The 10100-nt window shown below is 42.4% G+C and overlaps 1 protein-coding gene across 1 annotated transcript; it reads left to right on the top strand.

Moving 5' to 3' along the window:
• Positions 1-161: 161 nt before the first annotated feature.
• LOC114072840 (fatty acyl-CoA hydrolase precursor, medium chain-like) lies at positions 162-7501 on the top strand (the record flags this gene model as incomplete). Its single annotated transcript, XM_027910672.1, has 9 exons — positions 162-334; positions 592-693; positions 1489-1587; positions 1974-2114; positions 3183-3263; positions 4205-4352; positions 5021-5170; positions 6857-6929; positions 7024-7501. Coding segments are annotated over 9 exons (1157 nt in total), but the record flags the coding sequence as incomplete, so codon positions are not given.
• Positions 7502-10100: the final 2599 nt, after the last annotated feature.

Here is a 10100-nt window from a genome sequence, read left to right as displayed (position 1 = left end):
GTGTTTTAACCTTATTTCACTCTGTGCCCTGCAGTGCTCACTGAGAACTCCTGCTAGGGCTAGTGTGGGTACAGAGGGAGAGCAAGATTCTGGGAGAGAGTGAGAGCTACACCAGCCAGAAATCACAGGACAGGGGGCTGCTGCCTCTTCTTCTATAATAGCCAAATGCTTTTCTTTCAGTACTGGGGATGAACACGCTCGTGGGAACTGGGCTTACCTGGATCAAGTGGCGGCTCTTCAGTGGATCCAAGGAAATATCGAACACTTTGGTGGAGATCCAGGATCTGTCACGCTCTTTGGTGTATCTGCAGGATCCTGCTCTGTTTTTGCACATGTAGGCATACAGTAGATAAATTAGAAAGATAAGTCTTTAAAAAAAAAAAAATCTTCAAAAACTCATTTAGTGCAACGTTTTGTGCTTAACCTTATTTTGACGGTGAGATTAATGGCACATTGTGCTAAGTCTGGAGACTTCCCTTGTAAGCAAATAAAAGTGTGTAATTCCCCACTGAATCCAAGAGTCGAATCAAGCATAAAGTTTGGGATAAGGATGTTAATGTAGAATAATTTTTGTTCTCCCCTTCTTGGCAGGTTTTATCTCCTTTGTCTAAGGGTCTCTTTCATAAAGCAATATCAGAGAGTGGAATTTTACTTCCCCCCAGCAGAGAGTTACTTCTTTCAGTACATCCTAAGGTAGGCTTGGGTTTTTTGCATTTTAAAGCCTTCATAACCTAAATTAGGATATTTATATGTGATCATATGGTTTTAAAAAAAAAAAAAAAAGGGAACATTTCATTGCATATCATGCAACCAAGTTGATCAAGTCTATTCTCACAGCACACCTATTTATTTTCAGTCTTGTTTGGTGTTAGAAAGAGGTTGTACAGGTGTGTGATTATAACAGCAGTGGGTTGATGTGGGTATTTTCAGCTACACACGTGCCAAGCAAGGCAAATGTCCATTTTTGTACCCACTGTTCCCTATAGAGTAACTGTGGCATTTATTATGGAAAGTTTAATGAGAACCCAGAAGAGGCATTCAGTTTTCATTGAAGTGTGGTCTTTTATGGAGAGTTTTTATGTGAAGTAAAGTAGATAAATATAAAACAAAATACCTTCAAATAAAATTCCTTTTGTAAGTACCTTTTAATTTCTCCTCCTTCAGCAGCAGGTGGTAATGTAAATATCTCAGAAACTGATTTTCTGAATTTTCTTTCCTTGTTTGGTTTATGCTGTAACCTTGTATTTTCTCTAGATTAGAGTACGTTGTAGAACAGGGAATGGAAATACAGCAAGAAAGATAGGTATACCAGAATGATTTCACTGTGTGTGTAGTATCTCCAGTAAAATAAAATACTCAAAGATCTATCAAGCTCACCTAAAGCTGCCCTTAAGGAAAACTATTTACAGTAGTGTGTATAATAATTTTCTGTTTATGAATCCCTTCAAGACCACCTCACAGCTAACAGTCTTTGTGAACCATTTTCAGAAAATTGCAGATATCTTTAAGTGTGACATGAGCAGTTCCCTCTCCCTGTTAAACTGCTTAAGGAAGCAGGAAGCAGACCATATCATCTTCAACACCACGGTAGGTGAGACTCTAGAGAGCTACGGAATATTTAACTTGCATTGCTCAGCCTCTGACCACAGTTCATCGTTGCTCTGCTCCAAAAAAATTGATTTTTCTTCACTTTCATCGAAGTAGCCCCTAAATGTTGAAATATCCCATCATTTCTCTCTGTCACAGGATCAGGAAACCATCACCTTACTCCATACCTTGGCCCAACCTGCCTTGCACTTTATACTCTTGTGCCAAACTAGATCTGTGTTACAGTGGCTGTAGATCCTCGGATTTCTTAAAGCCCTGTTTTTGGCACTTGAAGCATTAAATGTGGACACCTTCTATGCTTTGGATTGAAAATACTGTTAACAAGTAATTTGATCTTTTTTTTTTTTCTCCTCCTCCTCCTTCAGGATGTGCCATTTCTGCCCATAGTTGTGGATGGAGTATTTCTTCATAAATCACCTGAAGAGATAATGGCTGGAAAAGAATTTAATGCGGTTCCATTCATGATAGGAGTCACCAACAATGAATTTGGCTGGAACATCAGATCTGTAATTTAATGGTTATTCTTTGGGTTTTTTTTTTTTTTTAAATGTTTGTTAACTGGTAGAAGCAACTTGAGAAGGTTATTTTCTGGTAGGACCAGGCTTTGCATTGTTGGAAATACAGACAAGGTAAACTTTGCTTGCATTGGCTCTGTAGTGACCCAGAACCATCAATTTTGTGCAGCATTTTCTTATCCTAACGTTTTAATCCCTCACCCAGGCAGAGAGAGGGAAAAGAACACAACATCCAAGAGCTTATTACTGAAAGTAAACCAAACCAAAATCCTTTCCCTCACAAGGCACAGGAAAGCCAGGGGTCGATACACGGAGCGTTTAAAAATGGGACGCGGCTCCCCCCGTGTGTCATTATTGCTCTGCAAAAAAAAGCTTTCCTTTGGAAACCTGCCCTGGGGATGGAGGATGGGAATGATGCAGGTATCCAGCCCATTCTCTGTGTAGAAATTCTTTCCTGAACTCAATGAGTAACTCAAAAAAAAAATAGGCAATTGTTGTCACTGCAAAAAGCTTCAGGAGATGGATTTGTGTCCTCCGGACAAATCCATCTCCTGAAGCTTTTTGCAGTGACAGCAATTGCTCATTTTTTTTTTGGCTCCTGGTTTTTTTGTTTTTTTTTTTTTTCATCTCCTGAGTATTCAGGCTGTGTAGTCAGTCTGAACCTGCCCAACAGCTGTGTCTCTGGGAATTGTTTTCTGGGATGCTGTGGAAGAGGAGGAGCAGTGACACAGAGCCCCGCCAGTGGCTTTTAAGGTCTCCAAAAACCCCGTGAGACAGAAGAAGCTTCTTGCTTCAGCTCTGCCCTGATTCTTTCTAGTCTCACGAGTTTCTTAATGTCTGTTGATTTAAGAATAAGCTCCTTAGCACGAGTTGTTTGGGTGGAAACCTTCACCAAGGAAACATTTACTGCAGTAAATGCAGTGCTGCACTTCTGCCTGTGATGCTCCCAAAAATAAACACCAGCAGTAAGAGTAAAGTGGAATCATGTAGTTCCAATGTTCAAAATAATGAACTTGAATGGTGCTAATAATATTCTTTTTTTTTTTTTTTCCTGTGCAGACATCAAAAATAACGGGTTTGAGGGAAATAGGAGATAAAAAATCGATTGCTTCAACTTTAGAGTTTTTTCTGCCAATGATAGTAAGTACTGCTGGCCTGATTTAATTTGAGAAGGGAATTTTCTTTTTCAAGCATAGAAGAGCTCTGAGTTATAACGTTGCTAAGATTTGAGGTCATGTTATGCTTTGGGGAGCAAAGTTGAGAGGACTGGGGTGTTAACACAGAAATAGGATTGAGCCAGGCCTGGGATATGGGGAAATGTTTTCCTTCCCAGATTTCTGAAGCAACCTTTTTATCTTCCCTGTTTGTATGTGGGATTATGGTAACAGTGTCCCTAATGCTCAGGTATCTCCTGGCTGAATCTCCTGCTTGATGGGTTTGTTTCGAGGCAGGATTTCTCAAGGTGTTTACATGAAATTAGAAGCAGCTTTTAAAGTAGTTACTTTACACTCCTAAAGTGTATCTTCCAAGCAGCAAATTCTAACACTAACAACCTGCCCTGTGTTCCAAGATCCAGTTGGTCTTGCCCTGTAGTCTAATAGTCCACAAATCTTTCAAGGACTCAGAGGATTTACTTTTGTTATTTCCATCTCTTTCCTCCTGAAGGAAACAGAAGCCAGAGGTATTTTCAGGAAAAATTGCTGGATCTTTGAGTCCTATAGAGTTTTAACCCATATAAATCTGGTGCAAATTTGACCTGAGATGGCTGGGGGGTTTAGAGTGGGTTTTTTGTTTGTTTGGTTTTGGTGTGATTGGTTTTTGTTGGTTTTGGTTTGGGGTTTTGGGGGTGGTTTTAGTTTTTGTTGTTGTGTTTTGGTTCTGTTTGGCTTTTTATGTTGGTGTTGGGGTTTTTTTCCCCTCACAAAAAGTCTGAATGGATTTTATTTCCCATCAACATGGGAGCCATCCTGAACCTTTGTGCCTTTGCAGAATCTCTGAAGTTAAATGATGACATTTTTAGGTGCTAATTTAGACACTGATGATTTGTCTGTTTGTTTTCCTGTTTCCCCTTTGTCTCTCAGGATCTACCATCAGATTTTCTGCCCAGGATAGTAGATGAATACATAGGAGACACAGCTGATCCTGCTGAGCTAAGGGACCAGTTTCTGGACTTGCTGGGGGATATGGCAATTGTCATGCCAGCCATTAAAGCCCTGAATTATCACAGGGGTAAGCTGAGGAACTGCAGCAGGAGATTCAAACCTCTCACTGCATGCTGCATCAAAGGATGCAGACACAAATCCTGACGTGTAGGCAACCCTTCTAGAGATTCCCACTGGGAACTGGAGGGTGAAGAACGATGTAGATCTGCAGGGGGGTGTGTGTGGTCCTTCATCTTTGTCCTAGTGTCTTGCACTGTGCTCATAATCATAATATAGTGAGACCAGAGCATGATAACACAGGTAAATGTTTGCTAACTGAACTATACAGGCTTACAAATTAAAATATATCAAAGCAACCTTTGCCCTTTGGCCCACAGCTTAGTGGGAAGTCAGCAGCTCTGTGGTCTGGAGATTTCTAAAAATCATGACAAACCCTGCCAAGAAACCAGAACTGGAAATAATTTGATGTTATTTTGTTTTCTGGAACTTTTCCTGTGGTGAACTTTGGTTGGGTTTGGTGTTTTTTTTCTTTTTTTTTTTTTTTGGGGGGGGGGGGGAGAAGTACTACGAGTTCTTAATTTTGAATTAAAAATAAAAGTACACATTTGAGTGTGGCATTACGTTAGAAATGTGCCCAGTATAAAGCTTTGGGCACGGTTAAAGTGGTATTTTAAACAGCTGATGTCAACTGCACTTTGTGCATCCCTTTAACTCTCTAAATATTCCATTTTCCAGAGTCTGGAGCCCCCACCTACTTCTTTGAGTTCCAGCACCGCCCCAGTTCGTACTGGGACAGCAAACCAGAGTATGTGAAGGCTGACCATGGGGATGAAGTTGGCTTTGTCTTTGGGGGACCCTTCCTGGCTGGAGAAATTCAGCTGCGCAGTAAGGAACACTCGTTAATGTTCCCACAGAAATGAGTCTTGGAACTGACATCATCACATATTTTAATCAGACTAAAGGGCCTCTATTTACAGGGAGACCAAAGAGAATTTGTTTTGCACTCTTTGTGTTCCCCATGTGCAGTTTGCTCATTCTGAAGCACAGTAAGTTGTACATGTTGTTAACAATTTAGCCAATAGGACACCTGCTGAAAAACTCACAGCCTTTAGACCAGCACTGGGCATGCATTTGCCAAATAGCTTTGGCTGGAAAATAAACTGAAGGGAAGATCAGTTGTGCTTGAAGGGGATTGCAGAGTGCTTGGGCAGCAGGAAATCTGGAGATCTTCTTCTCCTGAGGAGTTCAAGGTGGTGTCTCCTCCTCTCCAGGCAATCCCTGGGGCTGTCAGGCTCCAGGGAATGGGGGACTTGGTCTCTTTTGCAGATACTGTTCCAGCTGTGTTCAGAGCACAGCTTGGGACTGCAGTGTTTCATTTGCTGCAGCAAGACCTAATGCTTAGGTTAAAGACTATATTGCCCCATGACTCAGTTAATACTAAGCATTTTATTTAAAATGGAACCAGTCCACTGAGGGAGGATTAAGGGTGTAGTCCCAACATTGTCCTGAGATTTGGGAGGTGCCTTCAGGCAGAATCCCACATTGGTACATTCCAGATAAAGGTGCCAGCCACTGAACAGCTCAGGTACACGATGCCACATCCTAGGGAATATTGTGAATCCAGCAATATGCTTTCATTATATATGCCTAAAACTATAATACTCAGAATGGGGTATTTTCTTTCCCATGAAACAAATTAGGGACAGTTCTTATTTTGGCAAAGAAAACACAGAAATTCTACTTTAAGTGAATTCACAATTTTTTCTGCTGTTATTTTTGTCATTTGAAAAGTAGTTCATAGTCTGTTTCAAAGCTTATGTAAATGAAAGTATTTCCTTTTACTCCACTGAACTTTGGAGCAATCCAGCTATGTTGTAAAACCCTTTGTTAATCTGTTACTAGAGCCTTTTGATTTGCTTGTATTTTAGATTTATTTTTTTTTTACTTCCATACTTACTACAGTAGGAAACACTGTCCAGTTCTTTTCCTGCTTGCCTGAATTTACCGAGGGCATTAACATAACAAATATTTTTCTCTTAACGTGTTGAGATGCATTTATAATTAATAACACACTGCAGTTCTTTCCCCCTGGTGATGCAGTGGGCTTGTGTGTCACTGTGTATACATGGGCATTCTTGAAGTGCTGACAAATGGCATCACCTCGGGTCAGAATGAAGAAATCTTTGCCTCATCACACTGAGTGATGGGGAGGATTTCAGCCCCACAAAGCTGCAGTGAAATTCCAGGAAGCTCAGCCATGTGGCCCATTCCTTGAGCTGTGCTGGCAGAACACACGGGGTTCTTTGGTTCTGCTCTTGGTTTCTGGGAAAGCTCCAGGCACATCACCTTGTTTCCTTGTTCCCAAATTGCCTGGTTGTAGGATGAGGATAGCTGTGTCCCTCGTGGAGTGCTGACATCTCGTGATGCTGCCCTGCTAACATTTTGCAGCTATCCTGTCTCTGTTGCAGTTGATAAGCTGTGCAGCATTTTCACAGGCAGAAATGCTGCTCCTGCAGCACTAATGTCTTGATTTTGCCACACATCATAACTATTTTGTGTTTTGCCTTTCAGGTGAAGTTACAGAGGAAGAAAAGAACCTCAGTAGAACTCTGATGAAGTACTGGGCTAACTTTGCTCGAAATGGGTAAGAAGCATGAGTCATGACACATCAGTGCTCTCTACTGACTTCTGTGCCTGGAAAAGGCATTTGCTCCTTCTTTCTTTCTTGTTGTTTACAGAAATCCTAATGGAGAGGGTCTGGTTGAATGGCCATCTTACAACCTAAATGAAGAATACTTGCAGATAAATCTAAAACAAAAGAAAGCCAGCAAGTTGAAAGAAGAGAAGGTGGATTTCTGGAAGAAGCTGATGCTTGAAAAAGCAAATAGGCAAAGAATGGAAAACAAGAAGGTTAATTCAGAGTTATAATTTACAGTCTAAACATGCACATAATATGCAAGGTATTAGGATAGGAAAAGAAATTCCGTAAAGTTATTTTGAGGATAAAATTCTGTTTCCCTTCTTTTCATCTTTTCATCACAGTTGTCATACTTGCAATTATTCATTGTAATAATTCCAGTTGATCCCTCACTTCTTAAACACAGCTACCACATTTCCCCAGTGCTCAGGTTTTTCTGTCACTTCCCCACGACTGAAGACAGAATGTACATAGAATTAAAACATTGTTTTAATAAAATGAAATCAGTGAAAACCCAATTTGCCAGGAAAACTGTCTTTTGATGTCAAGTGTATCAGTGGTGGTACAGAAATTTTGGTGTGCTGTAGACACAGAAATGCCCTGTGTGGAAAGAAAATGAAACTACAGAATGTTCTGCTGTATAAGTTGGTTTTATAACAGAGCCAGTGTAGTTCTGACTGTTGTGGTACATACCTGTCACGGTGGTGTTGGGGTTAGGACTTCTCTCAAATGTTAGAAAAGGGAGGAAATGACACCCCTTTCTTCCTTTTCAGTTCAGCTGCAGCTCCTCTCCAGGGACCAACCCTGCTGGCTTTGTCCTGGTGCTCCTGCTGTGCTGGGGCTGTTCCCTGGGCAGTCAGTCCCTTCCTCTCCCCTCTTGGTGTCTGGAAGCATTTTAGATTCTTCATTAGCTAATAATGGCCTGCAGCAACTAGCTGGCCATCCCTTCTTTCCAAATTACTTCATTGCAAGAATTAGAGTGGGATTTCCTACATCTTTTTACCCAAATTCTGTTGCCAGTCAGAATCAGGAGGTAGGGTGAGATTGTTAGCACAGTTGCTGTCTTAGTAAACAGAAATTCCTTCTAAGCATCTCCCCTCCTCCTTTGTTTTATCTAACGTGCCTGGCAAGGGCAATATAATCTCAAAGTAGTGTTGATAGATTTTCATTGCACAAACCCCTGAGGTCCTGCACCACTCCCTCTCCCAGGGGATAAACCAGGCAGCACTGAATGTGTGCTCATCTTGTGAGTGTGTGCAGAGAGGTGCAGTGGGACTGACCCCAGGTAAAAATCCATCACAGTGGAAAATGTCAACAGAGTTTACTCATATCTGCCTAGAGATGAGTGCTCTGTCCCATCCCAGACATCCTGCTGGGAGTTTACCACACGCAAAAGAGAGTGTTAAAGCTGTCCCAGCTGCTTAGACTCCAGCTCTGTTCTATACTCTGTGGCTTCATTGAACACTCACCAGGGGCTGGGATAGTTGTCTATTTTTTTTCCAGCTGTTGGAATCAAGAAAGGCAGCAGTGCATTAAAGTGCAAAGAGTCAAAGGTCATCATGTGGCAGGATTTTTTTTGATTGAGCCCTGACTTAGGCACTATTCACTGATTGAGGGTAAGCTGCAAAATGTTATCTCTGAACTGCCAAGTAGGACACAGGAGTTGCCCTCCCCAGGTAGGCAGCACTGCTCCAGATTCTGCAAGGCTAGGCTGTGTCACTGGAGTAAGAGTTTCTACCTTTGCAAAGCAATTCTTGCAGATCCATCCAACTGTCTACAGACAAGACTGTCGGGATATAAAATCCTATTTTTTTTTTTATTATATTATATGTGAGGTGAGCAGAGTTTGCAGAAACTGGTTTGCACACAGAATATTTTCTGAATGGCTGCTTCTCCGGGCCTGGGGGTGGGATGTGGACTGAGACTTTTTGCAGAACAGGTACTTGGGAGAGAAGCAGTGAGCAGAACAAAGACTGGAGGGGAAGAATTGGAAAGTAGCAATGAAGGGGAAAAAGAAAAGGAAAGTAAATGAAAAATACAGAGTTTAGTAAAATCAGTAAAGATCAGGGGACATAAAATAAATTGTTTATGGAAATAAATGAAGTTTGTCACAGCAAAAGGAAAGAGCAGCAAACAGAGTAAACAGTATTTGGCTTTGCAGCAAAAGACTCCTCCTGTAGTTTGTGGGTCACAAGTGAGGTGAGACTGCGCATGTCCATCAGGATGAGAGGTGAGTCACAAGGAGGGATTCCTGTAGTTTCACCTCTCAGGGAAACAGTTTTGCCTTGCCAGGAACCAAAGCAGTCCAAGGTTAGCGGAGACAGAGAATCTGAAATGGCATCTGGGCAGGCAGACAGGAGGTCAGAGTTTCCCAGTGGGCAGTGCTGCTGCCCTTGGCATCTCAGAGACCTTTATCCCACAAATAAAGGTAAAAGATAATATGTTAATAAGCTGCATCAGTTGTCCCCCAGGCCCCTGTTTGCACGGGCTGCATTAGGCAGTGCAGCTGGCAGTGCACAGGGAGCACTGGCCATGCCCTCAGGCCCAGGAGAGCTGACACCAGCACAGCAGGTAGTGTTGGAGGGCAGGAACTGCCCCACAATCCCAGCACACCCTTGGGAGGCTCAGCATGCACTGAGTGTGGACACTGCAGCTGCTGCCAGCAGTTTGCTCTCTGAGCAGCCCAGGTTAAAGGGGACTGGCATTTACCTCCAGGGGCTGTAAATCACACCTGGGCAGTAAAGTACACAGGGAACTTGGGGAGTAAAGTACACAAGCCACAGTATACAGCATTAGTAGGTGCAGAGTATTATCTGCTGAACTAATTGAATGACTGTGGGTCTTTGGAGCTTATCTAGAGATGGGCAAGCAGTAAATTAATCTACAGCTATGGAGCACCTCTGCTGTGGGAGACAATCTGAGAGAGCTGGGATTGTTGAGCCTGGAGAAGAGGAGGCTCTGGGGACACCTGAGAGCCCCTTGCAGTGCCTGAAGGAGCCTACAGGAAAGCTGGGGAGGGACTTGGCCAGGGACAGGTAGTGACAGGACAAGGGGGAATGGCTTCAAAGCAAGAAAAGGTAGGTTTGGATTAGGTAGGCAGAAGAAATTCCTCCCTGG

Source organism: Empidonax traillii, unplaced genomic scaffold (genome assembly GCF_003031625.1).
Source record: "Empidonax traillii isolate 1590-97213 ecotype Southwest subspecies unplaced genomic scaffold, ASM303162v1 scaffold4116:size10100, whole genome shotgun sequence".
NCBI lineage: Eukaryota > Metazoa > Chordata > Aves > Passeriformes > Tyrannidae > Empidonax > Empidonax traillii.
This window is presented reverse-complemented; position numbering and strand designations above follow the sequence as displayed.